We start from the raw sequence: 16,465 nt of genomic DNA, 5'->3' as shown, positions 1-16,465 counted from the left end.
GGATGAGACACCTGATGCCTTCTTTGGGCTCGAGTGCTCATAAAAAATGATTTTTCTTTTGTTTCGACCAAACTTTTTATTATTTCCAAAGGAGGAAAAGGAAAAAAGCTGCAATAACCTAAAAAAGTGGGGGAGAGATCTTGGGTAAGAGGGTTGGTTATACGATGGGAAGGTATTAGCACCCAACGTATCTATAGTACTCTATAGGTTTCTTTGCTTTGTTTTTCATTCCATGTTATTGAGAGGTTCTTGTGAAATAGGTGGGACCTAAGGTGTTTGTTTGATTATGCTCGCAAAGATCATCGCGATCCTCTGCATACATATCCCTTAGAGGGAATCAGAGCATCTGTAGCTCGGGGTCTACGGGTGCTAAGGTTTGAATGGTTTTTTTTGTTTTGTTTTGCTCGCCAAGGATCGACCTTGTGCCTACGTATTCTCAAAGGGATGTTGAGAAAGTCAGAGCAATCGTAGTTCCCACTTATGCTAGTGGAAGCAAAGGAAAATAGACAAATGTCGTCTAAATGCTAGATGTATCTAATCTATATCATCACATACATCTGTTTGTTTTTGTTTGAAAATCTTTTCATTATAAGCCCGGGGCCATGCCACTTAGGGTGCTTAGAATGATAAAGATGTTTTTGTTGTTTAACCAGCCTTGTGGCAAAAGTTTCAATGAAGTCAGCCTTGTGACAAAAACTTTGATTAATCAGCCAGCCTTGTGGCAAAAGTTTCAATGAAGTCAGCCTTGTGACAAAAACTTTGATTAATCATCCAGTACGGTGGTAAAACAGTTTGATTGATTAGCCAGCCTTGTGGCAAAAAGTTTGATTGATTGATTGATTGTTTGTGATGATATAGAAGAGATACTCCTAGCATAGAGATGAAAAATGTCTAATCTCCTACGGTATTTGATTTGGATATTGGGGATGCTTATAAGAAGCCCGTGGGTCCTTGTACGAAGCCCAAGAGGAGGCTATCCGAGGGTCCTTGCATTGTAAGCCCAAGAGGAGGCTATGGGAGGGACAATCCAGGGTCCTTGCATTGTAAGCCCAAGAGGAGGCTATGGGAGGGTCACTCGTTTGTACAAAGCCCAAGGGGAGGCATGGTATAGTTGGTTTGAGCTCTTAGAGCGATTTCACCGGGAAACCATACTCTATGTCCTAACCTAAACTAGTGGAGATTCTTTGCACGAAGCCCAATAGGAGGCTATGGGGAACCTAGTGTTGTACTAAGTTGAACAAGTATATAACACAATCACACATATGAACAAGTACAAACAAATATGCACAAGTACATGAACAAATATGAACAGTTATATGAACAGTTATATATGACAAAGTGTGTGTATATAATGGAGTTTATGAAGGAAATATACCTGTAAGCATGATCCATTTGCATACACGGGGGCTCGGGACTCATACTCGGGGAGAGGCCCTTTTGAGTTTATTCAAAGCTATGTAAACAAGTATTTACAAAGGGCTTGGGACTTATACCTACATGGAGGCCCATGGTATTTTTGGGAAGATTTAAAGAAACCTTCATTTTTGATTTGTTGTTCAAAGTTAAAAAACAAACTGATCGAGGTATGTACAAAAAAGTGTATGTACAAAAAGTGTATGTACAAAAAGGCGTACAATGAAATACCTAATTTCATGTACTGGAATGGGACTTAGACCTATGTGGAGGCCCCTGTTTTATTTTATAAAACATGGTTGATTGTTATTAACAGACGCGTTGTTTGAAAAAACTGTTTGAAAGTTATTGTTTTGAAAGAGTTTTCTGTACAAAGAAAAACTGTATAAAAGGGAAAAGGAGTGGGTCTTATACTCTCTAATATTCGAGAGGCCCCACATCATTTTGAAAATCAATTGATCAATTAAAAAGATTTAATCAATAGTTTCAAAAAGAAATGGTTTATTGTCTTTGAAATGAATCGTGATCGCTTGTTTTAAAATGATTTGAATTTTGAAAGGAGTCAAATTAATCAAGATAAACAAAAAGCTTGTCTTCAATTAACACTTAGATGATTAGGGTTTATTCAAAAAATATTTACAAGTGATTAGGTTAAAAATTAAATGAAAAAAACAATATTTAAAGTATTAAAAATACTTAAAAATAAGTCATTTTAAACCTATTTAAAAATGTATCAAATAAATATTTTTTGATGATTTTTTTTTGATATTCTTAAAATATATATATTAAATGAATAGTGTTTAAAAAATGAAGCAAAAATGAATTGATTTGGTTAGTTAAATGATTAATTAAAGTTGTGAAGAAAAATGAAAGAAAATAGGTGCTAAAAAATTGGTTTTGTCTCCACAAGGGTTTGAACCCACGCACCCACGCTTGCTAACCAAAACATGGACCAACTGAGCCACGCTTGTGGCTTGTTTATAATACGCTTCCAATGCATTATATTTTAAAACAAATATTTGAATTCTTTGAACGAAAAAACGCGCCAAGAACACAACCCTAACTGAATTTTGAAATTCTTCAAATCTGTGTTGTTTTGATTGATCAAAGGGTCTATCTCACTCGGTTTTGGACGAGGAACATGATGATGACCTTTAATTTCATTTATTTTTGCTCTAAGGTTATCAATTTTCACATGAACATGAAGAACCCTAAAACTGAATTTGATCGTGAAATGATGTATGTGCAAGTTATGATGCAATTGATTGAGGGTTAATGATCCCCATGTGTGCAGAAACAAGATGGTATATCAATATTTCATTTATGATGCGTGCATGATAGAGTTTGAAGTTCATGAGACTTACCTTCAAAAACGGCCAAAGTGGAGATTGAATTCTTCAGTAGAGGTGTTACAGAAGTTGTTGCTTGATCTGAACAGCTTCAATGATGATTATAGAACATGTCTGGATGCTTGGAGTGGATTAAAAACATCTGGATCATTCCATGGAACCCGATCTGCAGTAGAACCAAGTGTGAATCGAGCCTGATGATTCTGAAGTTTTTGATTGATGATGAGTGTTGGGATAGTTCATATGTGACATATATGAGGTGTTGGAAGTGTTAGTTTGGACAGAAATGATCTTGAATGGATTTTGGCATGATAAGGCTCAATTTTGGTTCATGTGGAAGTGAGGTAGTGATTCTGAGATTTGAGTGTTTTTGGGGTGTGTGGATGGATCAAACACATCACATATGATGTTTAGAAGTTGTTAGAAACATCACTTTGGCCAGAAATTCAAAGGTTTGGAGGTTGAGTTTTCTACCTCTTTGAAAACTATGAAACTTGCAATTCAAGAAAGAAGAGAGAAAACCTATAATTGTGAGGTTTTGGTGTGAATTGAAGAGTGATTTGCACCTCTATTTATAGGCCAAGAGTTCTGAACTCAGACCTTTGCAAGTTGATCAAGAATTGGTGATTTGGCTTAAGAGATAAAAAGGAATCTTTTACATTTAATGCAAAATGGTTAAAGTGACCAAACCATGGTTAAAACTCTAGCTTCTTATCCTCTTCCATTCTGATCTTCTAATCAGAAAATATCTCTCAATTATTGCTTCTATGCATCATTGCTTGAATTATAGGTCATGTAGTCTTGAAACTTAGTGAAAAATGGTGAGAATTCAAGTGAAAAAGTTCACTAATGTCAAAATTCAAAACCATAGCTACACTTCATATTTTTTCATGCTCTTGGACATTTTGGAAAGCTCATATTACACACTTCAAAACCCTAGTTGAAAGTTTCTTCAAGATCCTTAAGGAAGTGGGTGAAAAAGATCCATGAACTTTGAAGAAAATGAAGTTTTAAGTGAAGTTTTCAAAAGATACCAACTTTGAAGCTCCATATCTCTTAAATGGTTGATCTTATGAAAAAAAATTATATGTGACAAAGTTGTTCATTGGATCAAAATCTACAACTTTCATGTTGGAAGTTTTTTTCAGTTTGTAGGTGAAATTTTGAGAAATTCCCTTCCAAAGTTTGGAAAAAACCATGAAAAACACTTAGAAATTTTTCTAAGTATGGAAAGTCAAACTTTTGACTTTTTGATTCTTGATTGATTTTCTTGATTTTTCTTGATCAAATGACTTCATATATCATATATTGATGATTCAAAACTTCAAAAGTCATGGTTGACCAAAATTCCCCAAAAGTCAATGGTGATCTTGTACAGTTGACTTTTTTCAGACGAATCGCGTTTCTGGAGATTTCAAATGAAACAGGCTATCCTCACCAAATGAATGGTATGAATGGATCACATTGAGGCATTAGAGGATATTGAGCCATGGTTTGAGTTGTGGCACCATGTCCTGATTAAAAAGTCAGTTGTTCAGTGAATTAGGTCAAAACCCTAATTGTCGACCTGATGAAATTGATGACTGTGGATCTTGAATTGAGATACAATTTCCATTGTATGTTGTCATAGGGATTATTTGAGGATGATTGAAACCTTTGATTGACTTCCTGGGGGTTTTTAGGGTTTCCCAAATGTGATCCCTGATTTTAGTCCCTGATAGTTCAAAACCTTAATCTGATGATTTGAAATTTCTCTGTTTGATCAATTCTTGTGTAGGAGATGTTAAAAGCCAATGGATTAAATCAAAATGATGTACTTGGGATCTTGAGGTCATGTCCCAAGTCACTAGGTCAAATCCTGAGCAAAAGTCAGGAGTATGCTATCTTCAGTCAAAACCCTAATTTGGTTGATTCAGAGCCTTTGAGCTTGTTGAAATGAATCTCTGAGGACCAAATGTTGATTGTTGATGAAGATGATTCATTTGAGATGAAGGGAGAACAAAACCCTAGTTGATTGTTACTTGTACTGATGAGTGATTTCTTGATTAAATCCCTGCTGAGTCACAAGTAACAAACACAGGCTATGCAATTTGTTAGAGATGCAAATGATGCATATGCAATGATATGAGGTGGTATCTTAGGTCAAAAATTGGGGTATGACAAGGCGTAACTGCCGTAAGTGAATTAAATGACGAATGTGACATCCTATTTCATCGTATGAATTCTTTTAAAATACTCTAATTTTCTGTATAAATTATCGGGTAGATTTGGGGTGTTACAATTGCTTTTGCAAAGTCCACTCTCCTTGAGCCTTTCCCATGTTCCCTCTGCAGCAAAAGCAATACAAATCAAACAAGTAAGCTCTCTAAGATCAGATCAAATTCATTTCAAGCATTCTTAAGCCTTGTACTTTCCATTGAAACTATAACTTTCTCATTTCTTCACAAACAAGTAAAGAGGTACAAGTATCACATGTGAGCCCAATTTTCTGAGATTTTTCCCTCCACAAACCCTAAATTGTGCCTATAAATAGAGGCCATTGCCTCTTGTTTCAAACACACCAGAACTCTCCAAGTCACCTATCACCAAATGAATCTTTCAAATAGCTTCTAATCATCATATAGAAGCTGTACAAAACCTCTAAACATTTACCAAACTCCACAAACACAAAATCACTCTTCAAACTCCATTAAAGAGTCACTTTGAACCAAAAGTTTGAACTTTCCATTTAGCTCTTGCATTTTGAGGCTTTTTGTTTCAGATACCTTCTATATCACATATAGAAGCTATCCAAGTGCTTAATCCAGTTCTGTAACACCTGGAACATTGAGTTCTAGGCATAACTTTTCTTGTTTGTAGGTGATATCAAGTGGTAAGAAGCAGAGGTGATCAATCCATTCTAAGTGCCCAAAAAGCTTCCTTAGAGGTCATTGAAGTTATTCAGATCAAGAGAGAACTTCTGTAACACCTCCAGGCACGAACTGGAACTCCATTTTCAGAGGTAAGAAGCTTGAATTCGAGCATACTTGTTTAAGTACCATTCTGATTATTTCTTGTTACCATTATGTTTAGAATTATGTGAGGATCAATAGCCCTAAGGTTTTAGGGCCTAATTGTTTGTTTTGAGAATTTAATTTGAAAACTTAATTTTAGGGTTCTTGTTGATTTTCCAGAAATTCATGAGTTTGATTCTGTTTAAATTGTTGTTAATTATGTGGATCAAAATTCATATTGAAAAATGGATCAAAATTCACTTTTTTTTTTGTTAAAATTGGTTAAGATTTGGCAAAGTTGAAAATCCAGCCATGGTGAAGTTGTTGTTGTTCTTCACGAAGAAAATGAAGTTGTTTGGTGGTAAATTTTGAATTTTTGGCACTTGTTTAAAATATAATGAATTTGAGTTGTTTTAGTAACGACTACATCGTTACACCTGAAATTTTGTACTTATATGTTTATCTTAACCATTGTCTTTTGTACATATACTTGTTGAATTTCTATCCATGTGTTTTGTACTTGTTATCATCATACATACCTTGTTTATCTAACCATTGTGCATAAGTTAAACATTCATAATTCATCATTCACTCACATATGAATCAATCCAAAGGTGTAAACTTCTTTGTTTATCATCATTGTTTATTACTTACTTGTTTTGACACATGTTATCACACACACACTTGAGGTATCCATTGATTGTTTGCTTAAGTTGTTTTGTTGAAAATCCAAAGGAATAGGAATGGTATTGACTAAAATTGTCAAGGTACTCAAACTCTTTTCCAATCTCTTTTATTTTGTGTTAAATTATTGTTAAAGCTTTTCACTTGTCTTTATGGTTTTGTATTGTTAAAGCTCAATCAAACCCTTTTGTTTTTTAAACCTTGGTACTAAGAGGAGAATAATTACCTTTTTATTAAAGCTTGGTCCCTTTTTATTTTAAAATTGTTAAATTTTGTTAAAGCTTAACCCTTTTAAAATTTGTTAAGTATTTTAAAGCTTAACCCTTTTTTAAAAACCTGTGCCTTTTTTATTTTTCTTTTAAGGGGAACTACAAAAGCTCTGACTTTCCTTTTCTTTAAAAGGGGTATGTAGGCCCAAGATGTGATGTCTTATAGAGCTCACTTTCAAAAACTTCTTTTCCCATCCCTACACTCTATTTTAACAATTTCACATATGCTTTTCAAAATACATGTACAAACAAAAATAATAACATTTTCAAAGAGGTTCCCATGGAGTACCATGGATATGAGGGGTGGTGCTTAAAACCTTCCCCTTATATAACAAACCCTCTTAATCTCTGATAAGTTTATTAGTTTTGATTTTAAAAACTTCTGTGGGTTTTATTCGCTCTTTCTCCCATTCCTTTTGGAAGCGCGGTGGCGACAATATTTAAAACAAATGAGCTAAGTTTTTCCATGACTTTAGTCTCACCAATCTCACCGCTACACAACTAAACTATATTAATTAAATAATAAAAATACCACTTGAAACAAAGCTAAAAAAAATCTACACAAAAGGGTTTGGCATTAGAAATTGAAAGTAGTGTTAAAGAGATATGAAATAGGCCCAACCCATTAACTCACCAACCCTATTTCAAAAGACATGAAAATAATAATAAAAACTTAAAAAAAAGTTTCAACATGGATAGAGGGAGGCAGAGTGGTAGACCACATATATGGTGTTTTTTTGTTGTTTTCAAATTAGTAAGAACATCCAACAAAATAGGGACACTTGGCAAGGCAAAAATATAAATAAAACAAACAATATAACTAAAACAAGCAAATGAGAACAAGAGAGTAAATAGTCTCTTTCTGGAACGTGAAACAACAACTCTTCTTCCCCAAACACAATTTCTTCCTTCTACCTGTGCTCATAAAATTTTCCAAAAAAATCAAGTAAAAAAACATTGCATATTAGACAAATCAATTTCATCTCAATTCAAATCACATAAAAAAAATCAACATTGTAAATTTTGATGGCCGACCGGAGAGTGGCTGTGATAAATGTTGAGCGGCGGAGGCCGGATGGTGTGGTGGTTCCGTCGGAGAGGCGCAGAATTTGGAACGGTGACGCTGCAGTGGAGGGAGACCGCAGCTGTGAGATTCGCAGTTATTGTGTGGCTAGCTTGATATTTTTGCCTTGCGGGTCCGAGGATGTGGCGGCGTTGGGAGGCGATGTTTGTCGGAAGTGAGATTGGGCCGTCGGGGCTGTCCGGCGGTGCTGCTCAGTCGTCGTGAGCAGGGGCGGCCGAATTCGTGGCTTGCGGCTGCAGCGTCACCATCGCCGGTTGCTAGTGCGACGTCGGCGGTGGTGATGCTTCGGATCTGTTCTTCCATTCAATTTACCTACAAAAATAAACTTTATAGTGTTAAGGTTGTTTCTACCATTTTTCTTGATTTTTGATGGTGTATTGTAGGTTTCGTGAAGATGGTTTTGCTGGTTTATGTGTGTAAAGTTAAAGGTTGGTAACTTGGTATAGAACAAAAGTGTGGAAATTGGTTACTGTAGTGAAAATAATATATATGTGGATCAAAAATAAAACATCTGGAAAAAGGTGGATTATTGTTAGTGTATGGAAAAAAGTTTTTGAGGGTGATAAGTATTGGTTTGTACGTGAATGAAAATGTCTTTGTGGGAGAGAATAAGGGTTTGGTTGTCAACTACCTACCTATCAATACAACATGCCACTAAACACCCTATTTTACCCTTTTATTCAAATTTCATTTACACTATAAAATACCCTTTTTCGTAATCTATCTACTATCAAGCAATTAAAATTAAAGTCCACCACACTACCAATTATGCCCTTTTCTTTAAAATAATTTTCAAAGCTAAAAGGTTATTTTTGTCATTTCATAATCAACTCATTTTATTCACCCCACACTCAACCTACTTTTGCCACCTATCTTCCATTCATTCTCTCTCCTTCAAATTTCATCCTCTTATAATATTACTTTTATTCTATCTCACTTCTCTCTCCACATTTATTTTTCATTTCATTTCTATTTACTTTTCTCTCTCTCTTACAATTTTCTCTCCAATATTTTCACTTTCATTTTAATTTTTTCTCTCAAAATTTTAATAAATTGAATTAATATAATTATTAAAAAAATTATTTTCAAATGTCAAAATTATTCATAATTTTAAAAAAAAATATTTTTACATGTTAAAATTTTTATTTTTCCCACGGATCACTATGAACAAAATACCTATTTTATTTTAATTAAGATTATACTTATTTGAGACACAAAATTCTTATTTTCAAATGTCAAAATTTTCTATTTTTCTCACGGGGCACTATCAATAAAATAACCATTTTATTTTAATTAATAATTGTCTTTATTTGAGATACGAAATTCTTATTTTCAAATATTAAAAACCTATATCGTATTAAATAAAAAAATATTATTATTATTATTATTCATTTTATAATTAAATAACTCATTTCAAATTTACATGTATATTTAAATCTAATCTATATCGTATTAAATAAATTTGTAACGGGATACGATTAGTTACATTCACGCAAATTTGTTTTTGATAAAAATTGCTTTCAATATGCATTTGAATACAAATTAACTATACAAAATTATTTTAACCTGTACAAATTCATGAATATCTAATTTTTTATATAATTATATTTATCATTCAATATTCTAAATATCTAAACAAATCAACTATCAAGCTATTAAAAAAGAAGTCCACCATCATTTAATTTTCTCCCTCTAAATTTTCTCTTTTCTTTTTTATTTTTTAAACATAAATTAATTACTAAATTGAATTAACATAATTATTAAAAATATTATTTTCAAATGTCAAAATTATTCATAATTATTAAAAAATTATTTTCAAATATCAATATTTCTATTTTCTCACTGAAAACCATAAGCAAAATACATATTTTATTTAGCAATTGTTTTTATTTGAGACACAAAATTCTTATTTTCAAATGTCAAATTTTTTATTTTTTCACGGGGCACTGTCAATAAATTATCTAAATGTTTATTTAAATAAAATCTATATTATAACATATAAATTTGTAACGGGACACGATTAGTTAAATTCACGCAACTTTTTTTTATAAATATTTAATATGCATTTGAGTATAAAACCACCATACAAAATTATTATAACCTATGCAAATGCATAATATCATTATTCTTTATACAATTGTATTTATCATTTAATATAATAAATATCAAAACAAATTATATATATAATATCAAATCAATATACCCGTGCGGCAGCACGGGTGATTTACTAGTTTACTAAATAAAATTGTACTAACCAATCAAATATCTCCTTTCATCCAAGTGGCACCTAAAATTTTCAAAATATTTTTCCCTCTTTCTTCCCTCACCTTCCCTATCTCCAAACCAACACAATATGAAACCCTAGATCTAATTTTTCCGCCGTCACCATCTCTCTTTCCTTCCTTTTCCTTTTCCTTTCTCTCTTTTTTCCTTTCCAGTCCGGATCAATTATGTGAAGCTTTACTTTTCCATAAATCTTTCTACCCCTTTCATCAACCTCTGCTTCATTGTTATTTTCATAACTCACTGTTTATCACCTGCGATTTTTGTTCATCACATGCGATTTTCATCTCCAGACAAAAGCTTGAAAACGGTATGTTGAATCCCTTATAACTATTGTGGTGGATCTGGTTTCAACGACAACATCGAAGAAGGTTGAAGTATGGCATACACGTTTCCTCATAGTAAGGTACATTTATGTATAAGCAGGTTTTGTTTTTATCTTGTGCAAATATTAAATCTATTTTTCTTTTGATCTATTTTTCAGATTCTGATGACGTTGAATAAACTGCTGAATGGAAGAAACAGAAACGCATCAACATTGCAACTCTCATTTGAAAACCCATCACCACCCACCTTTTCCTCATCACGCTGTAAGCAATTTTTTCTTCAATTTTTGTTTCATTTTCTAAGAATATGAAATTATTTAGGGTTTTCAATTTTTTTACCCTTTACTATGTTTTCATTTTCTTGCAGTGTTTAATTTTCTAGGTGATAATGTTTTGGTATTTGTGTATAAACAATGAGAACTACAAGTGATTTTCAAGGTGATAATGTTATTGTATTTGTGTTTTCTTACTGCAATCTGTTTATGCATAGTGTCATATGTTGGAAAAAAATTCAGGTCAAGTTGGCTGCTGATGCTATATTGCGAGATGCGGGTGCTGGTTACGAGATTCTGGTTGGCTAAATTATTAAAATTCTCTGTATATGTTAAGTCTATAATGTCTCAATTATGGGTAAGGACTCTTTTAGCCAGCGTCCTTAATACCTTTGATTTGAAGGCTTTTTCTACACGGTCTAATTCATGTTGCACGATAGCAGGTTATTCTAAGAAAATTACACCAGGTAGTCACCCCATCAACCTATTTAGATGGTAATATTGGCCCTGACGCAACTCATCTTCTTGCAATTAAAGAGGTTTTCACTTATCAATATCATTGTTCTTTAGTTAATTACTTTTGTGTGCTATTTCAAGTATTTGTATTGTATAGTGATGCCAAATGTTCATACTTTGAATTGTCATCGGCAAAAAGAATTGTATATTTTCTTCAGGAAAGCAATGGCTCTGATAATTGTCAATGTTACAAATTTCTTTTGATCTGTTTTCAGAAGTGACAATGTCTTCGGTTTGGTTATTTGAGTAATTTTGTAGTTTTATAGAATTTTAGATGTTTCTGTTTTGGAATGTGTGCATTGATTTCTGTAAGGTTGGTATTTTGTATTGAATCGGTGTTTAGAGAAAGTTTTGAAAACCAAACTGAATCAGATGGTTAAACGAGTTGAAATGTGAAGTGACGATGTCTATGGTTTGGTTATTTGAGCTATTCTCTGGTTTTTGTGATTATCAGTAACAGGCAAACAAGTTGATAAGGAGGTAATTTTGTAACTGAATTTTCATTTATGGAAAAAAATTGTGCTTAGAAGTTTTTCTTCTAATCCTTTAACAATGTACAGACAATTGACAGATTAATTGAGACTGGAGAGAGTGAACAAATTTTTCAGAAAGCAATTCAGGAACAGGGACGAGGTCAGGTTTGTCCCTCCGTTTTCTTCATTTCCAACGATTATATCATAACATAAGATACACTCATTTGAAAAACTGAACATAACACAATTATTTTAAGGGTGAGAGAGCATATTGGACCAGTAAATATTTGGAATTATAAAAACCAGAATATATTGAATGTGATTTTGTGATCTATAATGTATTTATTTACAGATTGTGTTGTGCCTTTTATATGTGTGGACAGAAGGAAAGGCCCTGGATACAATTGGTCCAACAGTAAACCAATTTTATCCTTCTGATATAGTTCTGAAATATGTTAAAATTGGAATATTGTGTGTGCAAGAAAATGCTATGAATAGACCATCAATGTTAGAAGTTGCTGATTCTTCATCAAGTAAACAAGATGAATCTTGCAGTGTGAACCAAGTAACTGTCACAATGGTAGATGGCAGATATATAGTGGAAGGCAGGATCAATGAAATTCTCAATACATATACTTGTGATTTGTTTTTTACATAGAAAAGATTGAGATAAAATGTTTATGTTTCATTACTAATCTATAAGGTCGCCTAGATACTAAGCAGGTGATGTAAAATAAACATTAGTATTTTAAAATGATTTACCTCAATGGTATTAATGTTAGCACAACGATTTGATTATCATATTTAAACACCTTGTATTGTTTGTAGACAACAAAGTTTACCTTTTTCTTATGGTTCATAATAGAAGTCCATGACCAATTAAGGTGAACAACATTAAGAAAAAACCTGGAACTAGAACCAAGAAACAATGTGTGCCAAGACCTCTTGTATATATTGTACTATAAAATTCTGATATAGTATGGGAAGTGATAATTTCATAGATTTACTTAAGCAAGATAGTGAGAATGGGAAGTAATCAATTTATACTTTCATATATGCAGTATGAGTAAGGGTGGCAATAAAATTAGACAATTTCTTGGTATTTTTTGTTTCTCACAATATTTTTTGTTTCTCATATATATATATATATATATATATATATATATATATATAGTACATGGGAAGTGTTAAGTTGATGTTGTTGATTGTTGTCAGAATGAGAAGAATAGATACAATGTTTTGGTGAGGGTTTAAACAAAAGACAATCCTCATGCAACTACTGCATTTGCTTACATGAATAAATAAAAGAAGTCCCTCGCCAGTTCCTTTAAAAATAGTTTTTGTGTTTATAAGGCCAACACAAACACTAAATTTCAATTTCAAGTTTTATGCGTATGGATATAGTTTTTGTGAAATAATCATATTTTTGTTGCCTATATCTAGCCTTGTGGATGGTTTTCTTTCAATTCACTGCCAATTGTTTCGTAAGTTACACTTAATTTAGGTAAATTTTAATAATATTTTATTCATATAATTAATAGACTTCCGTAAATAAATCTAGAACTAAGAAATTTTATAGTAATTTATAGGATCATATTCATGAGTATAACTTTATAGGATCAAGTTTATAGGGGCAAGAGATAAGTTCATTTGAATATAACTCTAGAACCAAGGATCGTATTCATATAATATTTTATTCGTATAAAAGATATGGTCTAATTATATTGTTTTAATAATTATGTAATATTTTATTTTTGTTATTCTATTTATCTATCTTAATATTCTTTTTCTAATCACTATTTTAATCAAATATTTACAGCATCTTAATTATATTGTATTTAATGGTAGTGCACTATAGTAAACCAATATTTACAACATCTCATGTGATTTTTATCATTGAAACTTCCTACTTTCACGGGTCACTATCATCACAATACTTTTTGTTAAAATTTAATTTAAGCAACCAAATATTCGTAGATGTTTATAGTTATTAAACATATTAAATTTATCATATTAAAATTATCATGTTGGTGATTTATTACATATTTATTTTTAAACATTTATAGTTATTAGTGATTTTATAATAACAACTATATATCAGCAACAACTAAGTCTTACCAAATGACCTAAGATAGAAATAGATTTACCCGTGCGACGCACGGGTCTTCTACTAGTGTGAATTGGAAAAATTGTAGATGATTGTTTGTTGTACGTGAGAGGCTATTGTGTCCTAGAAGTGGCAAAATTGTTAGTACTTTTACTCATAAATTTTAGGTTAACAAAAAACGAAAAAATAATATTAGTATTAACCAATAAATCAATCAAATAATATTATGATTTTCTTAGTGAGCAACATATTATTTGGACCAATCAAAGTCTAGGAAACAATTATGACACAAACGGAAAAGATTTAATTTTTTTTTTGATATATTTTTTTACTCTTTTTGAAAAAATATGCATGAAATAGATTAAAAATTATTATTTTAAAAAACCTAAAATAAAAAAACGAAAATTAAATATTAAAATAATAAAAAGTGCAATTTTTGATATTTTAGGACCTTTTTGAATAAAATGCAAAATAAAGGAAATAAAAGAAAAAATGTCAAAAGTGGGAAATGTGAGATTCGAACTCGGGACCTGTAGTTGCAAAGCCTACCAATTTAAGCTATATTATTTGTTCGAAATGAATAATTTAAAAGTAAACTATTATATTTTAAAATAGACTTTAAATAGAATATTTATGAAATTCAGGATGTAAATATGGATGAACCTAAGATTTTTATAAAACCCAATTTTTGAATAAGTTTGAATTTTTGAAAAGTGTGGACAAATTTTGGTGTACAACAACATCTACCTTAGCAGCAACGTCATATGGCTTATCCATGAGTGTGCCGCCAGCAGCAGCGTCTATTGACAACCTTGTGTTGTATAAGAGTCCATTGTAAAACATATGGATGACTAGTCAGTCTTCTAATCCGTGATGAGGACACATTCACATCATGTCTTTGTATCGCTCCCATGCGTCATACAGTGATTCGTTGTCTTTCTGTCCGAATCCGTTGATTTGGGATCGTAATGCAACAGTCTTGCTTGGAGGGAAATATCGTGCAAAAAACACAGTCTTTAATTCTTCCCAAGTCATGACAGTTGGATGGAAAGGATTGCAACCAAGCCCAAGCTCGATCTCTCAATGAAAAGGGAAAAGACGTAGTCTTATCACGTCGTTACTTACTCCATGTGCTATTACGGTATCAGCAAACTGAACCAATTCCGTCATATGTTTGTTAGGGTCCTCGGTAGAATTTCCAGAGAATTGATGTTGTTGAATGGCTGATATCAGTGACGGTTTTAGTTCGAAATCGTTTCGATTGATTTCAGGGGCAGAAATGCTATTGTGAGGCTCTTGTTGTGATGGAGTAGTGTAATCTCTAAGTGGACGGTTTCGTAGTCCTTCCATGTCTAAGTCAGGTTTATTTTTGGTTCAGATTTAGGTTTTGATTCAGAGGTAGATTCAGAATCAGTCTTGAATTCTAGTTTCGGAAGAGGATTGTGTGATTAAGACAGTAATTCCTGACTGCTCTTCTTACACTAAGAATGTGTTCATGTTTGCTCATCGGTTGTTCTAGGGCTTCGCCTTGTGAGCGAGTGTTTGTCATACAACCGACGAAAAAGAAAAGTAAAATTTTGTTGCTATAGTCTAAACGTGCAACAGAGAAATCGCACTAAATGACTAATCAGCCCCCAGTAACGGCATGATCGGTAAAATAGCAAACCTACTATTGGAAAGATGGCTTCCGGACCTAAAGGGGCTCATAATAGAGCTCTAGTTTTCAACGGCGAAAACTACGGCTATTGGAAGGATTGTATGTGTGTCCATATCAATGCAATTGATAGGAACATCTGGACAGCTATTGTCAATGGTCCATTTCAGATCACCATGACAAATGCAGCTGGTGCAGTTGTTCCAAAACCAGAAGATACTTGGAATGCTGAAGATGAAAAGAGACATGCATACGATTGGAAAGCGAGAAACATTCTAATCTCAGCTCTAGGAGTTGATGAATACTATCGCGTTTCCCATTGTAGATCAGCTAAAGCTATGTGGGACACATTGCAAGTTGCCCACGAGGGAACGGATGATGTCAAACTAGCTAGGATCAATACGCTAACTCAAGAGTTCGAACTTTTCCACATGGAAGATGGTGAAACCATCGAAAGCATGCAGAAAAGATTCGTTCACCTGAAAAATCGATTAAATTCTCTTGATAGACCTGTTTCCAATGCAGTTGCTACTAACAAAATCTTAAGGTGTTTGAACAGGGAATGGCAACCCAAAGTTACAGCAATTAAGGAAGCAAATGATCTCAACACTTTAGACATTACCACTCTTTTTGGTAAACTAGAGGAACATGAACAGCATCTTAAATGTCTTGACATGCATGAGAAAAGGACAAAGAAAGAAAAGAACATGGAGAAAGAGGTAGAGAAGAAGTCAATAGCTCTAAAAGCTTCGAGCTCCAAGACCTCAAAACGAGAGCCAAAGGATAGTGACACAAGTGATGACGAAGACTCCGATGATGAGGAAATGGGACTGTTTGTGCGAAGATACAACAAATATCTAAAGAAAAATGGAGCAAAACATTCCGACAAAGGCTTGATCAACTATAGAAAGCAATCAAACATGTTCAAACAAGATGACGACAACAAAGGAAAGATCAAAGGTCTTTGCTTCAACTGTGGGAAAGCCGGTCACTACAAACCGGATTGTCCATACCTTAAGAAAGAAAAGGAGAAGAACCAAAG

The 16,465-nt window shown here is 32.9% G+C and overlaps 1 protein-coding gene across 21 annotated transcripts; it reads left to right on the top strand.

Moving 5' to 3' along the window:
• The first annotated feature begins 10,088 nt into the window (after positions 1–10,088).
• On the top strand, positions 10,089–13,063 carry LOC131656571 (uncharacterized). Of its 21 annotated transcripts, none has more exons than XR_009300163.1 (6): positions 10,089–10,481; positions 10,560–10,665; positions 10,769–10,839; positions 10,917–11,669; positions 11,761–11,827; positions 12,046–13,061. XR_009300163.1 is itself a non-coding variant. In XM_058926264.1 (5 exons), the coding sequence occupies exons 1-5, from the start codon at positions 10,455–10,457 to the stop codon at positions 11,542–11,544; spliced, it is 384 nt and encodes a 127-aa protein (XP_058782247.1). In that variant the 5' UTR covers positions 10,089–10,454; the 3' UTR covers positions 11,545–12,008. The 21 variants fall into 21 exon arrangements, 3 of the variants coding, with proteins under 3 accessions (XP_058782247.1, XP_058782245.1, XP_058782246.1); XR_009300164.1 differs by having other exon boundaries at positions 12,015–13,061; XR_009300160.1 differs by having other exon boundaries at positions 11,750–11,822; positions 12,015–13,060.
• Positions 13,064–16,465: the final 3,402 nt, after the last annotated feature.

This window comes from Vicia villosa, linkage group LG3 (genome assembly GCF_029867415.1).
Source record: "Vicia villosa cultivar HV-30 ecotype Madison, WI linkage group LG3, Vvil1.0, whole genome shotgun sequence".
In the NCBI taxonomy this organism is placed as follows: domain Eukaryota; kingdom Viridiplantae; phylum Streptophyta; class Magnoliopsida; order Fabales; family Fabaceae; genus Vicia; species Vicia villosa.
This window is presented reverse-complemented; position numbering and strand designations above follow the sequence as displayed.